Source organism: Helicoverpa armigera, chromosome 23 (genome assembly GCF_030705265.1).
Source record: "Helicoverpa armigera isolate CAAS_96S chromosome 23, ASM3070526v1, whole genome shotgun sequence".
In the NCBI taxonomy this organism is placed as follows: Eukaryota; Metazoa; Arthropoda; class Insecta; order Lepidoptera; family Noctuidae; genus Helicoverpa; species Helicoverpa armigera.
In genome coordinates, this window is record NC_087142.1 from 5,899,965 (window position 1) to 5,927,655 (window position 27,691).

Genomic DNA, 27,691 nt, shown 5'->3' on the forward strand with positions numbered 1-27,691 from the left:
TGAATTAAATATGTAGAAAGCACATTCTTTCGTAATTATGGTAATGGACAAGAACATTGTACCATAAAGACTGTGTAAGTAAATGTTGAGTACCTAATTTAATGTTCAAATCTTTTAAGTACGGATACAGATCGTTATCGTGGGCGAGATGATATGATAGCTTTATTGTAATCTAGCTCGAGTTTAAGTACTTAGCCTTAGTAATAGCAATATAATGTGAAATCCCCCACACTGACAGACGTGGGAGGTACAATCTAGCCAGCATTGTCAGTACCTACTACTTATGTCTCGATTATCCTTTATTCAGAGTTCGATATCGATTTATATTTCTCGATAAAAGTAATTGGATGATTACATTAACGATGCAAAAAGTTCTCAACTGTATTTTTACTGCTATTTTCCTGACCTTGATATGGAAAAGAAAACTAATTGCGTAATGACATGTGTTGCAGTTACATGTCTTTGTAATCCACGTATGAGACCACAAAATACGTCCAATGACATTCAATCATAACACAACACTGGACATTAAATAGAAATCATACTTATCTACTTAAAATCATGTTTGACAACTCGAACTGCACTTAATACAGTTTGACGTAGCATACATCAGCGGACAAGAAACTCGTAGTCGCAGTGACTGGGAACAAGACACGTGCCTCCAAGTATCTCAGGTTTGAGACCCGCACGTGTTACTTGCGAACCTACATGTTCAACAGCAGGGAACTGATAAAGAGTAGCCGTAAATCCCGGTTAGCACTTGATACATACACTGCTCCTATCTACCGTTGTCACAAGCCAACATTCCCGTGAAACATGTTCCTACACAGAAAATCAATATGAGCCAGCCTAGACTGGACGGACGTTTATCTGACCGCGTTTCGTAACACAAATCACATATGCAAATGGATTAATTTTTTATTCAGCAGCTGTCCGTTATCGGCTCCAAGAGTGCCTGTGGCGAACACAATTGATTTTCTTTTAAAATTAAAACTGTAAATGCATCTACCGGACAGACGCGATTTTTATTGCCAATGATTTTTATGACCATATGGTTCCGCTTTGTTTATTGCAAATGAGTATATTGCTAAAACAGTTTGTCATTGATGCCTATTAAATTTAAATTGTCGAGAAAGTGCACAATCGTCGGTCGTTGCTACAACGTTATGTATTGCCTTTCATTTGAAAACGAAGAGCGGTTTCTCCTGTCGTTCCGCGTATGATAAAGTTACGCGGTCTCTCATTACCGCAGATATCATTAACTTGGTCTCATTACTCGTGGCGTTTGCAGCAAACCGCGGGACGCAGAGGCGTAAACCCATTAAACGGCCAACTACTTGTGATATCGTACACCCAGCTTCACCGCGCAGTGGGCTGCACAACGCTCCGTTTAACTAGCCGCGTTATCATGCCATCTCACATCCATGTCAGTTATTACACGCAGCACAGTAATAATTGCCAATATTCTATACTTACGCGCACTCGAAATTACACGATCTTATTATGTTAGAATGTGCGCCGTGTTTCACGCACCTTAGCACGTTGGCCGATGTTATCCAAGATAAACTTACTGTAACGCACTTGCGCTTGCTCAAAGAAAACGCCAGCAGCCATTAACTTGGACAAAGCTGGCCTTCATTGTCATAATATTTCCTTTTGGTTTATGGGATTTATTATTATCTTCCGGTGACTGTTTTCACCACCGGTCCCCCTGTAAAAGCTGTTTATTTTAGTAACAGTACCCTGTCAAGCGCCATGTTTCTTTTCGTTGCGTGTGGCGCAAGCGCACCGGTGCCCCGCCATGTATATCACAATTAAACAATTTACTCTCACGCACTTTCTTCCCGCGGTTAATTATAGACGTGCCGAGATGCTAGGTTTGTTTTAAATATTTGTAATTATTAACATGTGTTTATTTCGTTTTACTTTGACTGTTGTTTACGGTGACGTGTAGTTCGTGCGCATACCACGGGCTATGTAGATAGTATTCAATAAGAATCTGTTATCAATTGCATGCAGGGGCGTGTAATAGATCGCTCAGGTAGTGATGACGAGTAATCTACGCAATTTACCTGACGCCCGGGGGCCGCACGCGCCGCGCATACGTCGCGCCCGCGGCTAACGCAGCCCTAATACACAAGATAACATAAAGGTGTTGCTACATAAAGATCCAATCGCAGTCGCAGCGCATATTTTATGCATTTTGTAGTAATACTAAGACTCAATACGACCGTGGGCGTTGGCAGATGAAAGAGACTCGCGTGGCCTACGAACAATAGCGCTGAGATATGTCTTCCTTCACTCGCTCGTTTATAATAAGGGAGAGGTCATAATAATGTTAATAGAAATACTGCTTCGAAATTCAACGCATTGAATTTTCTCTATTGTGTGTCCATGCATGTCTTGGTTACGCCTACACTTGTCAGTGTGGAGGCATTGATTAAGTACCTACATTGGGACGAAATTTTCTCAAAGACATCCCCATTTTGTGACCGGCTGGGCCTATGGTCATTATACCACTACCTAATGTCTCATCGGCTTGTACTATAGTTATAATAATGGGAAAGCTATGTAGGGCGTGACTGTACTCTTGTTCTTTAACACTGGTACAGATAAAGAAAGCAGTGTTTGGTTTAAGAGCATTGCCGTGACTACCATTACAATAAGTAACGCCCAGTTTAATGCGTTGTTGACAAGGCTGGCGTTTGTTAGCTAAATGGCGACATTTTCTTTTAAAAGTTATTGCTCGATGTGTAATAGTTTGGCCAACAAAGCAACGCTGTTTTCTTTAAAACTTCCCATATTACATAACTTTTCTTTTCAAGATTTTGTCAAAGTTTGACGACATGTGTACCTACAAGTATTTTTTTTTTGTGTTTAGATATCAGGTTTTCGTTCGATATCGTTACATTATGTATGATTTGGACCTACAGTATATACGCGAGAGAGAACCCTTTATTGAAACAAAAGGTCATTCCTAACAGTGAAGCGTCGGCACTGCCTACACTGACTTCTAGCGCTACCTGGGTAGCAAGTCGGGTAGCACAATACCTACCTACCTACTAGGTGTACCATGTATAGGTAGCTACTGAACGGGTAGTCTCGTCATTGTTAGCGACAGGAAGTGTGGCCGGACACGGAGCTGGCGCGATATCGATTTATTTATCTGATCAGATCGCGCCATTTGTTCTGTGTCCATGTTCGTAGTGCTAGGAGAGAAACCTGATGATTAGGTAGAGGGAAATTATGTGCACTTGGGTGTTATTAAAAACTCTTGCGATCTTAATGATCGGTTCTCGATATTCTGTACAAAATCATGATACTAAAAGGGAAAGATTTAAATAGTATGGATATTAAAATTATATGCCTAATGGGCGGTCTTATATCCAAGAGCTTTATAACTATTCCAGAACTTTATAACCGCAATAATACTTTCTTTAATCAACAAACCTACTCATACATTCTTCTATCTTAGTAGACAGTTGAATCGTCTTAGGTGGCTTGTATCCGATGATCCCGCGATCGCTAGCTCCGATAGCATCCGACTCATAAACAGGAGTATTTGCTCCAACAGGCCGGCGTTATCTAACCATCTCGTTGCATTAACTACGCCGATTTGCCATCCAAGTTAAACTGTTATGACAGACCTGGCCCAGGTTTACGCGGATGCCGTGTAATTGAATATTTTCTAGACGTTTTTGCCGACTGTGATATTATAGCCCCGGTGCACTTTAATAAGGAGTCTTGAAGACCGACGCTGTTTATCAATTTACTTTATGGACGATTGTTGAGCATCTTTGTTGAAGGTTAGATACGCTTTCTTTGACCTCTATTCGAATGTAAATAAGTGGGGTGTAACTTCTTGAATAGCTGGTGCAGTTCTGACGAATGAAACCAGCTGTGCAGTTATATGAAACTCAATAAAAATATGCGATTAATATTTCAGTGAAAAGAAAGTAAAAGTGAAAAGAAGGCTGTATTACATTACACGGCGCTTTTCGTAACGTCGGATTAAGTTAATAAAATACTTTTCTTTTCGTTACCAAGTTTTATAGGCCAACTTTGATTTGTGGGGTCACTCGTTGATGTTTTTGACATAATTTATCTTTCTCGGTCCAGATATTACTTACACTTTTATTATTTTAGTTAGCCTAAAAATACCTAAAGTTTATTTTTTTATACTTACCTAAGCCTATTTCTTTGTTTTGCTCTAAATTAGGCACATTAGAATGAATAGAAAAATCTAGATCTAATCAATACCTACTTCAGTTCAGTGGCTTAATATCACACGGATATCCATAACTGAATCTAAACACGCGGTTAAAACTATCACTTGTAAGTAATTCAACTCTTACGCTCTGTCAATACTTTGACCATTAAATATTGACGTAGTTTTTCCTTTCGACATGTCTTAACATAATATTTATCGAGTGCGACAACCCCGTCAGGTAGGGTTACGATTTGATCAGGAAATGAAAGTGTTCCCCTACGGAAGCCGTTCCCTCCGGCCATTGGTCAGCTAGGGATGACCAGTTGCATGTCATTACGGGTATTAAATGTTAATGCGTTCGTGTATCGAATTTCGATTAGCAGGCCTACGTTAGGGATTGCCCCTGAAAGCTGCGGTTTGGAGGGTGAAGTTTGGGGTTGAATAGAAATGTGTCTGGTGGTTTCCTTTTTTGAATGTTTTGATTTCATTTTAATGTTTTTTCTCCCGCTGTGTGTTTTAAGGTTTTTATTCTGGTTTAATATGATATTGACAATATTTTCAATTTTGTGTGAATCATGTAATACATATTAGGTATCCTCGGAACAAACATAATTTACCTCTAGATGTGTTGCTTATTCAACAGCTATTTCATCATATCAACAAAACTACATCATCTAACTGTCAAACTCATAATGAAGAACCATTGTTTTGTATCGCGTGCAGGGTGCCGAACGCGCCCAAGAGCTGCATTGCAGAGATCTTCAACGGAGACCAGACTGATGGTAGTCCGGTGAAGAATGGTGCGGCTCGACCCCGCGTGGTTCGCGACACCCCGACCCGCCCCCGGGACACGCACTCCCGGCTCTTCGGTCAGGTGCGTCAATCAAATGTACGCATTCACAACCAGGTTTACCTTTATATTATTTTTGTAGATTTAGTTAGAACCCTTGAGGTTCGTTCTTTTCAGGATGTTAACGGATCTCCTTGATCAAGATCAAAGTACATTGTCTATGGTTTCCTACCAGTTTTTATGCGTAGCATATAGAACCTTCTTGATAATGTGCTGCGGTTATATTTGACTTTCAAACAGTCTATATACATATGTCATACTTCAAAAATTAGTCTTTGAATGTCCTAATGAAAATCTTTTGCTTCTTTGATCCGCCGTACAAAAAGCAAGTGACCAATAGCTTCCTCAAGATTCCTAGTCGTGTGATATACCAACACGGTAGGATAAAATACAAGCATGTCGTGTCTACCAGCACAGAAGCTTGTTAATTAAAACATGATTACTTGTAACAGGTGGATGGGACTGGCCCATTAGACTGTAGCTTCAGACACCCACGGCGTATGACGGGGTGGTCTAATCACTACGCAATTACTGCAAACGGTACTTGTAAATCGATTCCACTGGTGTCATACTCGATTTACATCGTGTGACAGCTATCCTGGACTTGGATAGCAATCTTGATCACGATTTTATGATGTTCGAGTTTCCGTTTGCAGGCTATCTTTGTCTCAAAGTTGCCCGGTTTGATTTTTAGGATGTAAAACTATAGCTGTTTTTTAACTAACGGGATTTCCATGAAAAAGTTAATTAGATACAAGCTTCTGTTTGCTAGACGTAATTTATTTATCCGGTCAAATCCTAACAGCCAGTTTCACTACCGCCGGAAAGTAGCGTAAAACTTAAGAGGACGAATTGGAATTTTTGGCGCCAAGGATGTCAATTTTTCTCAGTAAATACAAAACGGATCAAAATACAACTTGGTTACCTGAAAGTTCATGATATAAACCTTATTTTGTTAGTTGTAGAAACATGATTAGGTAACTTTTATAACAGAGAAAAATATATCAAACATACCTCTTTTTAAAAAGAAATTCACATATTATGGGCAAACGGGACCGATTAAAGCCTCTTAACTTTTTTAGTAGTTGAGTATATACATACTCTTTAAAATTGTAGTAGGATTTTTTATCAAATTATCATTTCTAAATAATAAAATTACAAAACCATTTTGTCGCTTACGACTTTTAGTTATAAGCTAGCGCGCGTATTGTTATCCTCGCCCCGCTCAGACGCTCCGACCCCTTTTGGCGCCTTAGATGCGCGTGCCGGTTATGGAATTATTGTTGACCACTTCCTCGCCTTAAATACCAGATTTCACACAAAGTTTTACGTCCTTTAGACTTTATGTTACTTTCTTTGTGTTAGATTTTTTATTAATTGTGATTTAATGACATTTTTTACATAAAATGTTCCAGGCTGTAAACCACCCAGTATCTCCGATGGTGACTGACACGATTCGCAGTCACATTCAGTTCGGCGACTCCGAGATGAACGGTTCGAGCCCAACGCACTCGCCGTCCAAGTCCGCCGGCAACGGCACCGCCACATCCACGCCCAGCCGAGGTGAGACGGACCTCGCTGGACACTGTGAGTCGATCCCGATGTAGGCACGAACCAAGCACGGCTATGTAACGCTCACGGAATCGACACGGCGACACACAACCGTGGAATGCAATGGAAATTCTTAACTATGGGGCAATTTTAGAAGAATGAATCACGTTCTTCAAATAAATTTTCTCTGTAATTTCACGGTCGTTAATTGATGATGTTTGTCTAACAGTCTATGCAGTATTAAAAGATAATTGCATAGCAATGAGATTGAATCGGACCGTAAACTTGTATCGTGTATATTTTGTAATGTAAAACTGTAATTGGTGGGTATAACTATTGCATTCCACGTTCCGAATGTGTGAGATCGTTCACAGAATTCGCAATGATGCTCTTATTGGTTTTTATGAGCATTTTGCGAAACTGCGTGCGACTCGGGAGCCGTGCTGCTCAATTCCAAACATTTGGCACTCGTGCACGCTAGGAAGAAAACGCTTCATACTATACATATTTAATACTATACCGATGCGCTCTGACTTTCTTCCTTCACATATTTAATCACGAATAATGATACTGAAGTTTCAAGTAATATTTACTCATTGTAACAAAATCATATCGAAAATAACAAACCTATATAATAAACGAGCCGTGCTTGCTTAGAATGAAGCATGATTACACAATAATATTAAACTAAAATATGAATTTACTAAAGAATTAAACAAAGATATTATAATTTCACATGCATAACAGTTATCATAACAGTAACAATTGACGGTAATGTCTGTGAGTCCACGCGAAACAACAATATCTATATTTGAGTTTAAGCGTTACAACAAAAGGGATACAGTGTCTAGGTATTGGTTTAATTATATCTCTAATATGACTAGAAAATATTACCAAAGTTAGGTCGTAGTGTGGTAGATCGAATGAAAACCAATTGTTCTGTGAATGGTAGCATTGTACGCTCCACCGAAGAGGAATCCCGTGACAGGCGATGGAGTGTCGGTGCCGCCGCAGCGCCGCCGCCATCCCGCCGCCAGCCTGCGAGGTGCCACCCCCAGCCCCGACCTCACGCCCCTCCTACACCCACAACCCACACACAGATACTATACCCAAGTCTGGCCTCCCAAACCAGCTAACTATTACGTAGAGTCCACCATCAAACCCAGTCTCACTACCAGAATCACCCCTTACACTCTCCTCGGATTGGAAACTGATGACCCAGAAGTCACTCACCCAGTCATAGATCCGGATTCGTTGTCCCCCCAACTTGTTCTCAACAGGCATTGGCCTCCGTTCCCAGCTCAGCACTATTTAGAACCTAAGGAACATAAGATTCCGTATCATCCTCTACCTCCTTACGCATTTGTAGGCATGCATTCCGCTCTGGGCGAGAGGCCCACTCCTGATTATAAGTATGATCCAATCCCAGCATTGGGAGGCCCAATCGATCCATTTTTGATAGCTCATGCGAATCCTCCGCCCACACTCTTTAAGTACGAACGCGACGGGCCTATACCCGACGTGGCTCCCCTTGAGACTCCCTTGATTCCTGGTCCGCACACCCTCACCGGCTTCCCGCCAATATTCCACAAACACGTCCCTGGATACCTTTTTGATCGCAATCGGCATGCAGAGGACTTCCGACCTAAGACGTACTTTGTAGACTATGTCCGCCGAAGAGAAATGGGTGGGTGCTCAGTTTACACTGGAGGAATGTTGTTGTTTTCGCACCAATTACTCTGATGAAAATTCTACAACCACACAAGATCGTTTGGTCGGTGAGAGCTTGTCACTTATCATTTGCTGTACATACATATTCGAGGGACCGGAGAGCGATACCTTCGTGTTTTTAAATTGAGCACCCATTGCCGTTTTATAATTTGCTCATATTAGGGTTCAGTTTGACCGTTTCTTCTTAGTGAAGCAGTGTAGGCTTGTATGATGTCGGATAGCGCTTATTACCGTGTCCTGCTTGTAATGTTGTCGAGTATTCGTTGTTGTATTGTCTGTACATACGTGTCAAACTATTACTTTCTTCTCTTGCGCACGAAACTTTTCATTTTATTGTAGGTTTAGTTGTAATCATTAGGTACTCTGAGTACTGCTTTATTATTTTATATAATAATTATAATGTAGGCAGAGTTGTAGGTTGAATTTTTGTATTATCTATTCTTATAGCTTTTGTCTATTGTAATACAGCTGTATAAATTAAGTATGTAAGATGATCAAATACTTATAATGAATTTATTGTTTGTAGGTCTTTACCGTAACTAGCTATAGGGTATTTCACTCACGTATTTTTTGCATGTTAAAAATTACATTTCTATCGAGTAGTTTTTAACAAGACTGATTTTAAAGATTTCCATTTAATTACCTACATACCTACTTAGAAAATTTTTCATTTTATTAAAATTTCACTAAAGTAACTTTGTTGCTTTAGGTGTGTTTTCTTCTTATCCGACGTTGTTACTAATGTGACCAATATAATGTTTTCAGAAGGTAACCCGATCACCGGTGATGGCTACAAGTCGATGAACGGCCAGATCAACACGGTGACGTCAATAAACGGCAACAGCCACATGATCAACTCCAGCCGCGTGCCGCCCGGCGGCTTCTCCTCCGGCCTCTGGTAGACCACACCCTACTGACCACCCACCTACACAACCACTCCACGGTGACCGACCAGCCACAACAGCCGCCTAGCTATCGGCATGCGCAAACCGACTTACTCTAAAGCCGATGCTTCATTCGAAAACAATTCGAAACTTAAACCAAACCACCATAACACAAGTTTGAGCCTATATTTATTGTTAGCCTCAAGTCGAGGCAGATATGTCAACCAGTCTGCCTCGATTTGAGCAAAAGCCTCGAATCAAGCAACGGCTCTAAAGTACATTTAACGGTACATAATGAAAAAATGCATTTAGTTCACTTCCTTATTATTTGTTTAATCAACTAAATTCGAGTAGTAGGTATTGGCAAAACTAGTAACGCCATTAAATTATTGCACTCGTAAATTGCAACGTCCACTAAGATTGGAAGGGTATATGTTGTTAATTACATCCTTAGCCTATCCCAGTAACAGTTTCATCATTTGGATCTAATTTAGAATAGATTATAGATATTTTTGTAATAGTAATATTCGATAGTTATTGTAAAGTTAATAGATCGCGATGTGGAACTCGGCAATCATAATGAGCGAACTGCAGTATCGCGCGATCATCAATCTCTCAGACAGTTTCCTTTATGATTACAAAGTTGCACATTACATTATCTTAAGAACTTGAAATTGTACTCTTTCACACTTGTACGAATATGTTAACCCATTGATATTGTGAATTTAGGAGTGAGGAAACGTATCAGCAATATACCAAAACGAATAGTGCCTTGATCGAAGATGAGTAAAATTCTGAAAGAATTGATGTACATTTGTGTAGGCGTAAAGTACTAAGCATGAAGATTTAATGATTATATATCTATATTTCGCGGTATAGAAATAGTAATCATGCGGCACTCCAGCTAATTGATACAAATTAATTAACCTTAACTTTAATATTCGACACTGCATAAGGGTCTGTAATCTCATTTGTTGAATTTCATTATCTTAATATTTAAATAGAGGGATTTATAAAATGCATTTATTTAAACTTTTTATACGAGTTTATTTTATTTTTTAGTTTATTTTCTACTCGTTTAGAAATTAATGTAACGATGGATTTGAATTCTTGGTAGATTATCTGTTAACATAATAGATGATCATGTGTGTATGATATGAAGAGTGATGTCTCTATGCGTAGCGGCAACAATCCGGTAGACTTAGCGTAGGCATATCATCTTTGTAAAAACTTTTTAATATTATCTAACATGAAATCGCATAATCACTGGCCTAATTGTAACAAATGTTAATAGATAATAACCATTATTTCAAAATAAAGTTTTTTATTAATTATTCTGGTTTTGATTACTATCCTGAATAGTTCCCTTATCATTTGTGGTGTAGAAATCCTACTGAAAGTAACTAGGTACTGTAGAGTACGAAAATAACGTTGGACACAAAACCAAAGGACTGTCTACTTTATGTTGATGAATCTTGGTCTATCTTGGTAGCAACAATCAATGCAGTAGGTACATCCTATGATATACCATACCTCATATGGTATATATGCATACTTCAGGCTCAACAATAGAAAGCCATACACTTTTTCAAATAATTTAACTTTATTTACTTACATGCTATAAATTTAAATACTATAATGTCTCAACACTGTTTTCAACTTGATTACTACTGTCTTTCTCTTGTTTAGTCCCATTGTTAGATCTCCTCTCTTTGCTTGGAAGATTGGCAGGGGACTCTATCTCAAAGGTGACTGGTCCATCATTCTGTATGCTCACTTGCATGTAGGCTGCAAACTTGCCATCTAGAACAGAATACATACTTATTAAAAGGTTTAATACATAACGGTTGTCATTTTTTAATAAAAAAAAAAACTTTTTTAAACAGTCTAGCATACATAGTCCAAACTAATATTATAAATGCGAAAGTAACTCTGTCTGTCTGTCTGTCTGTCTTTTCTTCACGCCTAAACTACTGAACCGATTTGTGTGAAATTTGGTACAGACATAGTTTGAAACTTGAGAAAGGACATAGGATAGTTTTTATTACAAAAAAAAATAAAAATAGAATTATTCCGGACATATAGCGCCATCTATTGGTCAAATCAAAAATCTGCTGGTAGTCACTATTCCACGCGAACGAAGTTGCGGGCAAAAGCTAGTTTTAAATAAGAGAGGGCCTTAAATTGACCCTTGAGAAGACTTGATGATAATTATCTCGGTCAAACTGGTAACATTATGGTACAAACCAATACAATAAATTTTGCCGAGAACTATAGATTTTATACTATTTGTTCAGTACAGCACCAATCATAAAAGAACCATACCTTTGACTTTTTCTGGTTTATAAGCATCCTTCAACATTTGTAGGAAGTTCTCATAAAACTCCTTAGATTTGTCTCCAGGCATTGCATGGTGGAAGTCTGGTTTGTTACCCTAAAACAAAGCAAGGCACTTTGTATTAAAAATTACCTACCAAGGAAAGGGAAATGCCCATTCGATAAAGAAGGTTTGGCCAAGTACTGCCCAAGAAAGAAACAAGTTGTAGGCATTATAGACATCTTAGATAACGAAATAACAAAATTTTTTTACATAGAACTTGGTGGAACATCACAAACTTACGATTAGTGACGCGGCAAGTCTATCATAATTGTTTTGATGCATTGTTGAAAAACTCTTGCCTAAACAATTTAAAAGAGTGCTTAAAAATACCATTAAGCACCTCGAAAATCCATCTAGTAATAGTAACACATCTTGTTTTATTAGCTTCTAGTGTGCATAATTGTGTTTCCCTCGAAGAGATGAAGGCGTGTGAACCAGTGTGAACTGAATAATGACATGTCTCTTCTAATAATGACACTGAGTAAATAACGTACGTACGTAAACGTCAACAAACAAGAGCATTAGGGATGGGACGTAGGATCAATTTATCGAAAAATCTATGTTTGTCATAAACCGAAAACACGGAATCTTTGAAAGGAGTCGCATAAAATCGTATATTAAAGGTACAGTTATCGGCACGGATATTGAGCCCTGACCTTCACCAGCGCAGAAGCGATTTACTGCCTTATGCGTACGGGTGCGCAAAGCGATCCCCACTCTTCCGCCGACAGCTCAATATCCGTGCCGGTAACTGTACATCAATCACCAAACATTTTGTTTAATGATAACAATACAATGAATAGATATTTACAAATATTTTTTTAGAATTATTAGAAAATATTAAAAAAAAAAAACGATTTTCAAGAACCGGTTTTTAATAAATCGATTTTTTTCAATATGGGTTCAATCCCTAATTCCCTATTTTGACAAGACTGACATGATCATAGATGTAATATAATAAACAAGATTGCGCACGCTCAAAATATATATTTACGAAAATGAACTCTATTCCAACGCAATAAGGTACTAAATTTGTTGCATAATACACAGAGGCAAATCCGAGCCGAGAGGGATAGTTAGAACGGAGGCCGTTTGTCTCTTTCTAACACCTTGCCAGCATAAAAAAATGTTGTGATCAACAGTTTTGTCTTCCCAAAGAAACAATTGAATCACATATATTTTTATCTTATTTTAACAACTGTAAGTCAACAAATAATTAAAAATCTCATTAATTTATTATACAAATAAATTATTATTCTTAAAACATAAACAACATATTTTTTTTTTTCTAGCGGTAACCCTGAACATTCTTGGCGCGTAATCAGCATTTAAAATTTTGTTTATATTTTTTGTATTAAATCAATTTAAACTATTTAAATGGTGAAAAAGTGTTGTGTTTATACTTGTAAAAGTGAATCCTATGGTGGTTGCAATATATCGTTCGACAGGTTACCTAATAATAACCAAGCGCGGATCCAGCCCTCAAAAAAGGTTGTGGTCACAGCACTCACAGCTACTAGAAAATCTGAACTAGAAACGGCTACTAGAAAAGTACATGTCGGAGCATGAAAATGCTCATTAAAAATTATGCAAGTCGTTTATGAACTTTTGAATTAAATTATTTCCTTTTTTCTGAGCATCAGGAATTTGGCATTATGAATGAAAATAAACTTAGGAGGAAGACGGAGCCGATAAAAAAAAAATTGTCCGTTTCGATCCAAATCTATTTCAATCAATACTTCTAGTAGCCAGTAAGCCAATATAGGGAGGGTTTGACGCATTTGGTGCACTTCTCAACTATTACCAGTGGTGGCATAGCATCGGGTGGCACCCGGGGCTGCTCCCTATTGAGCACCTCAAAAAAAACGACAAAATAAAATTACGAACCAATCTAATAATGCTAAAAACGCGATTAACGATATTTGTTTTTTTTTTTAATATATCTAAACGCATATTATGTATGCTCACTATCAGTTCCGTTTCTAGCTTATATATCGTGTGCAATCATTACTAAAGCACCCCTATGTATGGAAAGATTGTGAGTAGTTTTGTCTTTTGCGCGAGCGTAGCAAGCCGGAACATTTTTAGATTTCGTCGTAGTTACCAAGAGTTATAAAACCAAAAGCGAAGTCGTGGTATAAAACTGTAAGTTGCGCGAGCGGAGCGAGCGCGAAATTTTTGAGTTCTGTGCCACAAACATACGTATAGAAATTATAAAAAAAGTACTGTGAAATTATGAAGCGAGCGCAAAATTTTGGAGTCTTGGGACACGAAATCACCCAAACAAGTAAAAAAGAAGCTACTGCCAAGTGAAAAAACCGCGAGCGTAGCGAGCGCGAAATTTTTTGAGTTTTGGAACAAAACAGTACCAAAACAACTAAAAAACGTAAAATAGTACTATTGTAAATAATAATAATTTTATTGTAATAGACAGTTGCGTTGCTGGGAAGTTTGTTTTGTTCTTCACCGCTTCTTCTCAACCAGAAAGTGCTGAAAGAGGGCGTTATGGGGGGTGCTATCCTTTTCTACTTTCAATTTTAACTTAAACTAATCTAACGTTTTCGACATTGGACTTAAACCACCGTAAAGTGAAGAAGTCGCGAGCGTAGCGAGCGCGAATTTTTTTGAGAATTGGGACACTAAAGTACCTCAAAAGCTGTTAGAAAAAAAATATGGTGACCTCGAATTAGTAAACAACAGTCATAAAATTAAATGCAACAAAAAAAAGTCTTATTTTGTTCCCTAATGTTATCATCAGCTTATCGATTTCAAAAAACCGTAAAAGTGTGATGTCAGAAGTCTAATAAGGTTGTGGGCATGCCCATCGTGCCCACAACGGTGGATCCGCCCTTGATAATAACATTTTCGTAAACCAAACAACTAGGGTGCCCATGAATTCTTGTAATGAGTGAAAATATGGGTGATGGATTTTAAAACTGTTGTACTATTGTTATAGCTTCCCAAAAAATGAAGAAAGGCGGCATAAATGGCTCAGCAGTCTGTATATGAAGTAGAAATACAAAAAAAACAGTCATCACTTCGAATCTTCCTGCTTTTATACTGCTAATTCCCGCTAATTATTAAAAGCCTTTATAAGTATCTTAAGGTCACAAACTGCGTAAGTTAAAACTTCAATACCAATCTGCGTTTAATAATCTTAGCAAATTCGGATTTGTCACCCTATTAGAAAGGGACAGACAGCCTCCGTACTAACTGTTTCACTCGGCTCGTTTTTTGGGTTTATATGCGCAGTCCTGTTTACTAATATTATATCTATGGACATGATCGATACAGCGGAAGTATTTACTACAGTAAACAACTTAGTTCTGAATAATTTCATCTTTTTTTTTCGGGGTTTTTTATCAGATAAATACTCGCAATATTTAAATTGATTATTTAGGATTTTTATTGTATTTATCACATAGACGGGCAAGTACTTGGCCAAGACCGGGCATTACCCTTTACCCAGCCAAGGTGAAATAAAGCTTTCCCATGGACACTATGAGTCAGTCATACACTGTAGAATTGTATATGCCATTGAATTGTATATGTAAGATTTTCGAAACATATGATGCAGTACAGGAAATCAAAGCTCAATGGTTCTCCTGAGAACTGTTTCTAACAGTGGGGAGATAGAAAGGCGATAATTACAAAATAACATTACTTACTTTCCATGTATTGTAAAGTGTGAACTGGCTCACACATAATATTTCTAAATCTCTGTCAGACACACTTTTCTTCCATTTCTTTTCAGATTCATCATCAAATAGCTTTATGCTTAATATTTTGCGGACACTGAAAATTAAAGAAGAAAACAAACGTGTTTGAACTTTCCATTAAACATGGTTTGTTTAAATCCTTATAGAATGCCCTTGGTAAGTTATTTACGGTGAGTTGCACCATTTGACTATAATGATAACCGTATCATTTTCAGTTATCAAATTGCACATTTGACCAACATGCTGTGGCTTTCATGGCTGGCTATGGCAAAGTTAGGGCTGTAGTTGAATGGTGCAACACACCTTAACACGTAAGTGAAATAGTGTTTCTTATTATTGTCAAACCAGAGTCAATAATACACCTAAGTTTAAACACACAGCCCCTAAGATGACCCACTGTTCCTTTTTACTTACTCACATGTATTCCATATTCTTTTTACTGTCACTGTTCGATATTCCGAAAAACACACAGATGCCTTGGCTAATACTGCTAATTACTTCATCATTTACTGAAACATTAAAAATAACATTTTATAGTCGACTAGTTGCAGTAAAAATATCTTGTAAATAGGCATGATTTTCTATAAAGTATGGAGGATAACCAAGACAAACAAAGGTTCTCAAGTTAGTAAGGATCTGTCCAATAAAGGGCGAAAGAAAGTCTATTCCTATTGATAATTTTATAAGCATAGCAGTCTACAAAGTTAACCTAAAAATATCGTAACATGTATTAGGTAAGTGCTATGTATACCCACCGGTAACTTTAGCGTTCATAACGCGTTGTATGAGGGCTTTCATTTTTGTATTCCTATTTAACTTTTAACGTAAGTTTAGATGATTTCAAAACAATATTTTTACCGATTCTGACAGAATAATAACAAAATCTCGGTGTCAAGTGTGTCTGTCATGTCATTCAATAGGAATTTCAGAACGATAAAAATTTTATCTTTTTCTATATACCAATGGAAATCTTATAATATTTATAAATCTATCAAGTGTAGATAAGTTACATTTTTTTATACAAGAATAAACATTTTAAGAGATTTTACTACAAAATCCGTTTGACTTGTATTTCCTTCGGTTAGCTTTCTTTCTGCTATTCGATACAAGATGGTGCTCATGTCGTTCGTATAACTATATTCTACAAGATGTCGCTAGCCTTACAATTTACTAAAATAATGTAAAGTTCATTGTACCCGAGTGCTTAAAAAATATCTTTTGGTTTTGTAAAATTGTTTTATTTATCGAATGTTTATTACAGATAAAATAATGACACATTGCCTTCTCGACAAATGTTATCGATCTAATGACCGACTTGCTTTTACCATAAGGCGGCCAACTTTCCGAAAACTGAATGCGGGACTTAACCTTTCGTGAAAAGGGGGTGGGGGTGTGGATCATTGAAAAATGATCGGACGGAACTGATAAAATAAAAACCGTAAGCAAAAAGCTATAATTTAACCTATCAATATCGTGTCACAGCGTGCACTAATGTCTTATTTTCAAAATAGGCCTCACGAGTTCAGTAGAAATAAAGAGAACGAGATTATATTAGAGGTATAGGTAATCAGTGTTCCTGGATTGTTGAGCGTGTGCGCAGGTGGGTGTTGTGTAGAAGCGTGGTAGAAAAATAGGGATGCGGGACATGCGGGACGCATACAACGTTTTGCGGGACTATTTCACTAATAATTTCAAAACGGGATTTCGTCAAGCATTGCGGGACGGTCCCGCAGAATGCGGGACGGTTGGCCGCCTTATTTTACCAGTGGGTAGGTAGGTGAGGACTTAAAAGTTCAAAGTTATTCTGGATTATTTGAATTGTCCCAGAATTCGGATAGCGAGAAGATGGGTGAATGGTATTTAATAACTGGGAGTAAAATAATATTAGTATCGGATTAATCGGAGTAATTTTCATTTCTTCTCCAGTTACAGTTACCGGCACGGATGTCGGGCCCTGACCTTCACCTGCGCAGAAGCGATTTACTGCCTTATTGCCTTATGTGTACGGGTGCGCAAAGCCATCCCCACTCTTCCGCCGAGAGCCCGACATCCGTGCCGGTAACTGTACAGTGAACTTTGCATTATTATGCATAAAGAGCAGCAAGATTAATTAAAAAGCCAATAAACCCGATAAGATTTGAAGAAAAATTAGCTGCTTCCCCTTTTAACTTATTGCTAGTGCCTGTACCCATTTCAATTAATGAAAGCAAGTGCATCAATTAATTACCTACTCAGTTTATTGTCCTTTTAATCTATTCTTAGTACCTACCTATTACGTACTATATTTATGAAACCACTATCAAACAAGCTACTGTTTGCAGACACAATAGGTAGGTACAAATGCACGCCATATTTTATTATGTTTAAACAATAACAACTGAATACTGAAGGGCGCCAGACACCTACAAGTTACAAGTGTTGCGCGTGCGTCGACAAGGTTATATGCCAGGGCGGTGCGCTTGCACAGATAAGTGGATGCAGAAGGTTTATAAAAACATTTATTTTCATCCCACCATCTCGGAAAGAGTAGTTTTACCCTTTGATATCTGAGCGCAAAAGCCGTTTTTATTTTTTTATCCTCTAGAGCGGCAAAGTGATCTGAATTTAGAACATGTGCACGTGTGCAATACTCCATTTGTGAAAATCTTGATAAGACCTTTCAAACAAATACATATTAAACAAATAAAATAGTGCTTAAAATAATTATTCAATATTAAGTAATTTTTATTATTGTTTTTACATAGATTTTTAACCTCGTTTCATTTTTAAACTGCGTTTTCAAATAAATGAACTTTAATACGTACTTCTATTTAATTTGATACTCATATGTGCGCGCCATTTTGTTTTTTGCATTTCCTCGATGAGGTGGGATGAAAAGTTACGTGTTGCACTCGAGTGCAAAGATTTTTCACCTTGTGCTCTTTTGATTCCCTCGCAACTTTGCACTCTTGTATAACAAATAACTATTGGTAACTAATAAATTGCAGAAAAATAAGGTGAGCTATCAAGACAGTTTTGACGTTACTAGGTAAATTAAATTATGATTTGGTCCAAACCCTACCACGATAAATAGCCTTTCTCAATATACCTAACTAACAATGAATGAATTTTTGAAATTGGTCTGGAGGTTCCTAAGATTCAAGCAATCAAACTAATAAACATTTTCATAATATTAGAATAGTTCATTACTATTAAAACCTTTCCTGTTACTTATTTAGCAAAAGTGCATTTTACACCAAACAAGTCTTAATCACAAGCCTTCTGTATACCCCTATCCTGTGTTTCAGGTCAAGTGCGTGTGCGCAACTCACGTGCTGTCGCCACGTGCGCCTAAACGAAATACCGGCGCGTGGGCAGGATCGCTCTTGGAAACAATTTAGTTAGGTATATCCTGCTTTACTTTAGGATTTTAGGATGTTGGTTGTTTGAGGTTTAGTAGTTAAAGCAGTTCCAATTGGATTTTGTGAAGGATCTGATACCTATTCTGAATTTAGATCATTTGTGATCATACGCTACAAAGGTGTTCATAGTTCAGCTTGAGGCCTGAATTTAGCTTTCCTTCTCCATTCATATTTCTATAATTATTTTCTCCATTCATTTTCGGTGTTTGTCCAGCTTTCTCAGAATTGCTGGAAGGCAATGAAAAATACTTAGTTGCATTACTGTTTCGGCCCTGCTGCAAACTTCAGAGTTCCGGTCCTTGGCGAAATCCTTGTGGATATGTGGATACAGGAATTGAGCGACCATATTATCAACCTATTTACCTACTGGCTTTCCACGGTTTCCCCCACATGCTACACAAATTACATGGCTTTCTATGGGTAAAATAGTATAAATACCCACCCTATAAGCACCATGGACACCCTATAAGTATAATAGACGAAGCGTCCCCATGACTTATTCCAGCGAATTATTTAATTTCACCAATAAAAGTCAAGTCAGAGAATGAACATTTCGTTTTGTCATGATATTTCTCATATACCTGCGAATCCATTACGCTTATGCAGCTTATGTTGATAATAATTATAAATAAAATCACAAATGTAATTCAATATTTACATACTTACCTAGTAATTACCTATGTACAATATAATTTCCTGCAACATGATAGCGTAATCGTAAATAGCAATTTAAAATTGGAAAAGTACACTGAAAATGATCTTTTTTTAATCCATAATAAAATAAATCCGTATAAGGAGGATTATTTTGAGACATTATGATTTAGATTTTATTTCCTACAAAGCTCATTTGCTTTGACTGAAAATGGTAATTCAACAATAAATATGTAACCCCCCAGATAAATATAAATACAACCATTTAACATTCAGAAATATCTCAATTTGCTAAAATCAGATGTCTGTCTGTATCGATGATAAGGCAGCAATTACCAACTACTCAGTCAATAATTTCCTTCTACAATTCCAAAAAACAAATGCAAAACTACAAAATCACATTTCCACTACAAACACAGCCCTCACGTTTGCAGCCGTTTGCGTTTTCTAAAACTCTGCAAAACTTTTAAACTAGTTAAAACATTAAACAATTAGCGAACTAACAAGGCTGAAGTTACAAGTAAGTTCGTAACAATACAATATAATGTCACATGGCTAGCAATGCATGGTTTTCGTAACAGTTGTGTAACAAAATGGACGGTCCAGTTCGTCACTTTTGGGTTTCAAATTGCGTCATTATTGTAAACTATTTAGTTTAAGGAGTTTGGGTTTTGTTTTGTTTATTGGTAGGAAGTTATTTTTACGTATTTTAGAAGAATTCCTCGTAGTTGCAAAGTTCTAGTTAATCATAAAAAAAACACGTAAGTACCTATGTTAAAATTTATGTAAAAGATAAACTCCGCAAATATCTATTTCGTTTGTGACAAAATTCCAAATCAAACTAAAATGGTCAATGACATTGGCCGCTTGGTAATAATGAATTAGAATGACCATTTCGTATTGAGTCACATAATATGATCAAAGAATTCTTTTTCTGCAACTAGTTAGTAACCAAAGCCAACAAATAATAATTTATCTATATCCATAGTAAAACATTCATTATCTATGAATAAAAATCCTAAATAAAAAGGTAAAGATAAAAAAGAACAAAATTAATGTATCCGAGAATTTGTGCTGGTTATCGCGGCATGTGCGCATGGGCACGTGTTTGGGCAAACCTAGCTGTAACAACGTTATCAACACATCGACAACGTGACGATCATATTAACGACTAATTGACTAATTTATTAGTACATACAACGTTTTGGGATGATGGGAACACGTTTAATTTTGGGTTAAAAAAGTTGTCTGATGTTTGGTGCAAAGTTCTAAAGTGTTCTGTTTCTATATTTGTTTGTGTAATTATTTATTTTCTAAAGACTTTGGCCAAAGTCTAGCTGTTAGATCATAATTACTATAGACACCTACATGGGAGAAATGCATTCAGCCTAACTGGATTCATAGCTTTGTACGTAGGACAGCTTTTAGTTTTAAAGAACGTTTTTATCTAGGTTAATTTTTTTGTCCATTGCGCATATGTACTTTTCATTTTAAATAGACTAATAGATTATTTATAAAAAAATTGTAAGGTTATCTGGAAGAGATCGCTCTTAGGGACAAATTCGCCTATCACACTTTAATTAGTTCTTAAATCAAAAATAATAAAAAGGTGTAATTACCTAATAACGTATTACTCTATGTTCTTTAGTACTCCCCTACAAATCACCTTTAACGTTCTCATCAACAAACAGACAAGATTCACGTGTAACGGAACGTACGGAAGTTCTCGAGTGCAGCAGTGACCTCCGAACAAGGCCTTTCCGTACGTTCATCATTTACAGCCGTGTGTGTTTTCATACTTCATAGATTATACTGGAGGAAATATCATTGTTACGTGGAAAGCGTGGAAATTGTGTAGAATGTCTTAAGATTACTAAGGGATTTTACTGAATTGCTTTTCCTTTAAACTGACTTTAAAAATGGAGGTTCTCAGAGTTTGACTTGTATGTACGGCTGAACCTATTTTGATGCTGTTTTCAGCACAGTGTTTCAGAGTCTAATTCTCTGCCTCGATATTATATTTTTTCTGGGTGGAGGTAAAAAAGAAAAGAAAATCAGCTAGATAAGAAAATGTTAATGAAATATTTTAAAAAGCATGCGAGGGAACTTTCTTGTAATTGTTTATGAAAAATTATTGCTCCTACAAGCATATTAAATAACTTACATAACACATTACACTAATGATATTATTTAGCTATTGTTTTACTCATAAACAACCAAAAATTTCCTGCTATTGTTACCTCAAATTAATTATGTTGAAGCCTAATTTACCCGTAATATTAGCTTTTGGAGAAACCCGATTAATTATGACAAAAAATATTTTGATACCATCTAAGCCCCAGGAATAAACCATTATGTTTTAGTTCAATTAAACAAAATATAAATTCTATGTACCTATGTAATTAAAAAAAAAATAAGGTGTAGGCACCTAATCATTCTGAAAATATCCATAAATAGGAATTAGTGTCAGTATCTCACGCAAAACGCTTCAGGTTGGTAATTAATTATAATCGTTTTTCCCCTATTTTCACTAATGAAACCCATTATACCCTAAAAAACTTTAAACTTATAATAGTGCCACAAACTACGACATGCTATAGCATTCCATCGACATGCTATGCTTTTTAGTGTTTAAAATTACGTTATAAAAGGGGTTAAAATTGGGTCAAGTCCCATCACTACTGCATAAATACACTTAATAATTCGAGGGTTAAGAACTAGAGTAGCGTAAGGGCAAAAATACAAAAAAAAATTTTTTTCACCATTCGTTTTTTTAATCCCCATATTTTTATGTGCCAAAAAACTGGAACGATGTAGTGAGTTAATTGCTTAGTACAACAATAACGTATAACAAAAAAAGGTATTTGTTTATTGCCAAAATGAAGTGTTTCTACTTACAATAATCTTGACATTATTTTCTCAAAAAAATTACGAGCTCAACGATCGTAACTCGATTTACAGAGCGAATAAGACACCAAAATATGCCTTCAATGTAATCGCTTAAATAACGTATCTTGTTATACGTTATTAACGCAGAAAGTACCGTTACTGCTTATGGGTCCTTGTTTCGTAAGCTTCCGTAATTTTTCTTCCTGCCAAAAAAACGTAAGGGTGGGATACGCTACTATGGCACTAATTTATGTAACAGCCAAAATGTCGTATGTCAACCAGTTTTTGAAAAATAAATTTTATTAAAATGAAACCGTATTTTAATTGACCAAAAAGTTACATTATTCTGTAGCCGATAAATAAAGTTTTATTATAAGTAAAAATCAGATATCTAACTACTATAGATATGCCACAAAAAGGGCTATAAGATAACAGTAGGTAAAGGACAATGCCGGATTTTGTATGGACCCTGTCCCCACCCACCAACAGACTTGAAACACAGATTATATAATAGTTACTACGTAACAGATAAATCACTCCATACAAAAAAGTCCATACCTACTGTTATAAGCACCTACAAGTTCCCCAACTACCTACAAATTCCTAGCTGTGTTATAAAATGAACCTTAAAAGCTCAAACGCTTGATTGTTATTCCACTGCGATAGCGCACAGTTCAGTGACCGCAACCGTGCCGTGGCCGTGCTTAGGGTTGCTTCTTACAATTTATTAATATTTAAGTAAGATAACAAAGTTACGCTTATTTTAAGATAGCCTTTTTTAAAACTGAGTTTTTAAATAAAAAGTAATATCAAGAATATTTTTCTTTAGTTAACTATTGTATTGCCTACTAAAATGGAGTATGGGTACATATTACTAAATATTACCTAATACGTAAGCATACATGGTACAACTCCGTGGAGTGTTGATACATACCTAAAATTGGTTTCTTCGTAGCGACACGCGTAATGTTCCAAGTCGTCATTAAGTTGGACCAGAACAATACCTACTTACACTCGAGATGTGTTTTGAGCTACAAAACTCACAAGACAGTTCATATAACTAAGTAGGTATCTAAAGTAAAATAAGTACCTAATGATCTCTGTTGTTAAAATCATAAAGTAGATAAGTATTAATTTATTTAAATAGAATTACTAGATAAGTTCATAAATATATAATGTTTCTAAATGTTACAATAGTCGCATATAAACCAACACAACTCAAAATAATCCATCAGTTTGTTAGGTAGCTTAGAAAACCTAATAAAAACCAACAGCATAACATGCCACGAAATAAAAATAATAATATTGGAACGCGCGCGGCGCGTGTGACTGTTGAAAGCCCTGAGCCGCGTGGGGCTACCGGTAACCCAGCGAGCGGTAGGCATTTATCGCGCGCAAGTACGTCGAGTGACAGAGGCCTGCTTGAAACTAGTGTCATCGGAAGCGCATCCTTCGATAGATCATGATTATCAAAACGATTTACTCCAAATGTATGGGGTTTTGGAAATACACGACATTTTAGTATACTTAATAATCAATTAACTTCAAGTTTGTTAACCAATTACTCGGAGTTGTTTTTAATGTAAAGATAATAGAATGTCGGATATTTCCAAAACCCCATACATTTGGATTAAATTGTAATGATAATTATGATCTAACAAAGGAGGCGCTTCCGATGACACTAGTTTCAAGTCTGTTGGTGGTGGTGAAGGTGTCCTTGAGACATCCTACATTGCCTCTTCATACCGATTATTTTAACCGATGATAACTCAAAAACTGCTTAAAAGATCTTGATGAAAATTAAATTAGACTAACTTTGAGATAGATTCTGTAAAATAAAAACAAAAACATCAAAATCGGTCCACCCAACTCCGAGTAATTGGTTAACAAACTTGAAGTTAATTGATTATTAAGGATACTAAATTGTCTTATAGTTCCTAAACCCCATACTTTTGGGATATGTCTCCATAATAAGAAATGATCTATTAAATGAGGCGCATCCAATGACACTACTTTCAAGTCTGTTGGTGGGTGGGGACGTTTTTAGGCATTGTCCTTTGAGTTGTTTTCGGGCTCTCCTGAGAAGTTGTCATTTTGGCCTTACGCTACTCTAGTTCTTAACCCTCGAATTACTTCCATAATTAGTAAGAGTATACACTAAGTTAGAAGTAATAGTCGCGTCAAAAAATTTATAAATATATCTTTTAAAATTAAAACGTCTAGGCTGTACCAAAACATTGACTTTTCTAAATTATTGGCCATTTCGAAGAACCATTTTCCTTTCACTCATGTCAATTTCAGTTCTCAAACGTTAACATAATTGCGAAGCCTAAATAAATCATGACACATAAAATATTTCAAATTAATAAGTTCAATTAATCAGAGGAAACATAAATGGCAAAAATTGGCGTCTGAATTTATCAGTCACGTGGACTTATTATGAATAATACATACGGATTCATACGTCTGATATGTAAGTTTAATTAATTTTTGAAATTAGTGTTTTTGATGAATTATTTGGTACGTTGGCGCTTCGATATTCTTCATTTGTTTACTCTGAAGATATAATAATTGGTCCCTTTCAACATCTTCATAGAAAAGTGCAGGTATCTACATATGCGGTGTAAGTAGATGTAGGTATATTAAAATAGTTTTTTGTTGAATTTTCCATTTGTATGAACCTTTTGAAACTCCTTAAAGAGTTTAAAAAACAATTATTATGATGATAGTTCTTCAAAACTCATTCTCACGCGATCTGGAACACCCCCAGTCAATAATTTTGATTTAATGTAACTGACTACTAGGTAGTCATAATGATTCAAAGTTTAATTCTATAATATTTACATAATGTTTACATTAATTTTAAAAATTAAAACTGACTACTAGTGGTTTTAATTTGTTCCCTTTGACTATTTGCCCTTCTACGCAAGCTTTTGGAGAAGAACTACGGTTTGTTATTTCACGTTTAAAATCCAACACAAATTATCCAATCGCTGGTGCATCTTAGAATATTGTCAAAGTCTTATCCTAATATTAAACATCACATTTTTCTTATCAAAGTGGTTATCAGTGTGCGTAATTTAGTCATTGAGTATAAATAGTAATGTAGATATACATATGTACACAAAATATTGTTTGCATACTGTGTATTATCACTTGCACAAATATTTGTTTTTATTTTGATATCGTCGCTTTTGATATCTAAGGGAATTTATACCTCTAATATTATAAAGCTGTAGAGTTTATTTGATTGTTTAAACGCTCTTATCTCTGGAGGTACATCATATACTCTTTACTGAAGAAGCCTGTAGGCTAATTTTTTTCTGGCTACGCGATGTAAGTAAGTAGTTACCACCGAAAGCCGCGTGAAACCAACTTATTTAGATCCCCAATTATTTTAGCGGAATATTGATCATTGGATAAAAACAATCGCACTTTTCTTTTTCGTCCCACATTCCATAAACACATAGCTGGGCTGTCCATTAATAAGTACATTTTATTATTTAGTTAATTGAAAAATAGACTGCCCGTCACGTGTGTATAAGGCGAAGTGCCAGCTCACACAATACATAATGCAAACGTTACTCGACCACGTGTGTGCGATGGCCGAGACATGGCCACACGTGGCCGACAACAAACCGACGAGTTATTTTTTTATTCAAATAACTCTTTCAAGCTGTCTTGTCTAATAGAATACTGCGCAGGATTACGGTTATCCTGACAAGGCGGATTGTAATCCTTTATTTTTTATAAATGCCAAAGATACTATCTATCTAGCGGGCTTTCAGAAAAAAAATATTAAACCGATTAAAATGAAAGGTTCACAGATAGTCTGAGAAGGGAAAGGTTACTTCTGATCCATGTGCAGGATGTAGTTCTTTCGGGAAACGGTTAAATAGCCGAACCTGTTGTGTGTCACACTTTATTTCAAGCACAAATGTTATTTTTCTTATTGCTCTATGTTAAATTGTTACTTATGCAGCTTTGTAATATCTACCGAGAACACGCTTCGAAACTTTAACGCAAAATAGATATACTTACAACAATACGGAAAGCTTAACACAGATAAACAAATTCCGACAATTTGCTAAAATACATATTATTATCTGTGATATTAACCGCTAAAGCTTAATGTAACACGAGATAATTTTCACAGCAATAAAACAATATGGGTCAAATAAATAAACGTTATTTTCGCCCCCACTGACTCGAAATGAGCGCTATCAAACTTCACAGGATCACATCTAAGGCCGTTATCAATATTAAATGCCCAATTTTCATGAAAAGAACTTATGTTTGTAGGTACTATCAAGGTTAGGCAACGCTTGACGCGGTTGTTCAATCCGTGGATTTTTTTATGGAATTTGTGGTCCCCGGCCGGTGGTCAATTGAACATCTTTGGAAGTCAAAATAGGTAGTCAGAAGTTAGAAAGTTTGCTTTCTTCCCAACAGGTAAAATATTCTAACAATTTGATTTTTTAGACGATTTAATTAACTTAATATTAATTAACTTGTTAGTTTTAAACATTCTTTTTTTTGTTTAATCTCTTTAAAAAATCTAGGATATTTTTTATATGTATTGTACCTAAATCAGTATGTAAATAATAAAGAATTCATACATAATCTTAATAATGCAGCTTGCGAGTAAAAAAAAAACTATCTTTCGATCTATACAACAGTTACTTCTATAGGTACCCAATGATCCTTGCATAGCGACAGTTCCCACGAATGTGCAATGTTAAGACAACGTGATCGAGACAGCCCTACCCGAACGCAAACGCCTGCGCACGTGATGTTTTGTAACCCAGTTCTTGTTGCACACATACAAAATACACTGCTATCACATTAACCTCTGCATTTAATGGGTTTATAATTTATTTGCGACTTGTCTAACCATTATTGTGTACCTAGGTATCTAGATAATTATTATTTTTTATTTCATTAATGCTATTGTTTGCAGTAGATATTTAGCGTAGATCTTGATACATCATTGAGCCCTGTTATGACCATTAATTGGTAGCTCATGGAAAGTAGCTATTAATTTTATTTAATAACATCAATCAAACTGTCGGTTTCATCCAAAACATCGCGTCATCCATTATAATATGTACGATAAAACTTATAATGTTAACTAAATGACGTAGATTCGTTTATTTTTAAAACATGCCGATGTTGTCTTGCAACGTGACTAACTGGCAGCCCTGTCGAATGTACAGAGGCGCGTGCGCACGTGAGCGAGTAACGTAACCCAATTCTCTCGCATGCGTGTGAAGATAATGTGCCTGTATTAGCCCGCACGCTGATAAAAATGTGGGTTCAACTTTCAAATTGAAACTGTTAATTAAATTCGTATTCTGCTAAGAGATAAGCATTTATTTGCTTGATAGAGCACAATAGCAGCTAGTTTAGTGAAGCGTGTGTTTTG

General features: G+C 36.3%; 2 protein-coding genes across 13 annotated transcripts in view; one reads left to right on the plus strand and one right to left on the minus strand.

Moving 5' to 3' along the window:
* The window catches only part of LOC110377255 (microtubule-associated protein Jupiter), a 121,311-nt gene extending 110,751 nt beyond the window's left edge, over positions 1–10,560 (plus strand). For 3 of the 11 annotated variants that reach the window (XM_021336061.3, XM_021336066.3, XM_021336065.3), the window contains 4 exons: positions 4,934–5,099; positions 6,476–6,647; positions 7,564–7,656; positions 9,108–10,560. In XM_021336061.3, coding sequence (XP_021191736.1) covers positions 4,934–5,099; positions 6,476–6,647; positions 7,564–7,656; positions 9,108–9,244 — 568 coding nt within the window. In that variant the 3' untranslated portion in view covers positions 9,245–10,560. Of the gene's footprint in view, positions 1–4,933; positions 5,100–6,475; positions 6,648–7,563; positions 7,657–8,868; positions 8,893–9,107 lie in introns of all 11 variants that reach the window. The other 8 variants (XM_064040726.1, XM_049837789.2, XM_021336062.3 and 5 more) reach the window with 8 other exon arrangements.
* A 249-nt stretch (positions 10,561–10,809) lies between these two features.
* LOC110377259 (D-aminoacyl-tRNA deacylase) lies at positions 10,810–16,223 on the minus strand. 2 transcript variants are annotated; one of them, XM_064040898.1, is made up of 5 exons: positions 16,081–16,223; positions 15,744–15,834; positions 15,275–15,401; positions 11,552–11,660; positions 10,810–11,029 (listed from the first exon to the last, which is right to left on the minus strand). In XM_064040898.1, exons 1-5 carry the CDS (start codon positions 16,121–16,123, stop codon positions 10,860–10,862), a joined length of 540 nt encoding a protein of 179 aa, XP_063896968.1. In that variant the 5' UTR covers positions 16,124–16,223; the 3' UTR covers positions 10,810–10,859. The 2 variants fall into 2 exon arrangements, with proteins under 2 accessions (XP_063896968.1, XP_021191750.2); XM_021336075.3 differs by lacking the exons at positions 10,810–11,029; positions 11,552–11,660 and having other exon boundaries at positions 15,740–15,834.
* Between the last annotated feature and the right edge of the window lie 11,468 nt (positions 16,224–27,691).

Bases quoted from the DNA above. Each gene is read 5' to 3' on its own strand.
- LOC110377259 (XM_064040898.1), bottom strand. From the start codon at position 16,123: ATGAAAGCCCTCATACAACGCGTTATGAACGCTAAAGTTACCG. The intron at 15,835-16,080 runs GTGGGTATACAT...TTAATGTTTCAG, and splicing joins TATGAACGCTAAAGTTACCG to TAAATGATGAAGTAATTAGC. The intron at 15,402-15,743 runs GTGAGTAAGTAA...TTTAATTTTCAG, and splicing joins AAAAAGAATATGGAATACAT to TGTCCGCAAAATATTAAGCA.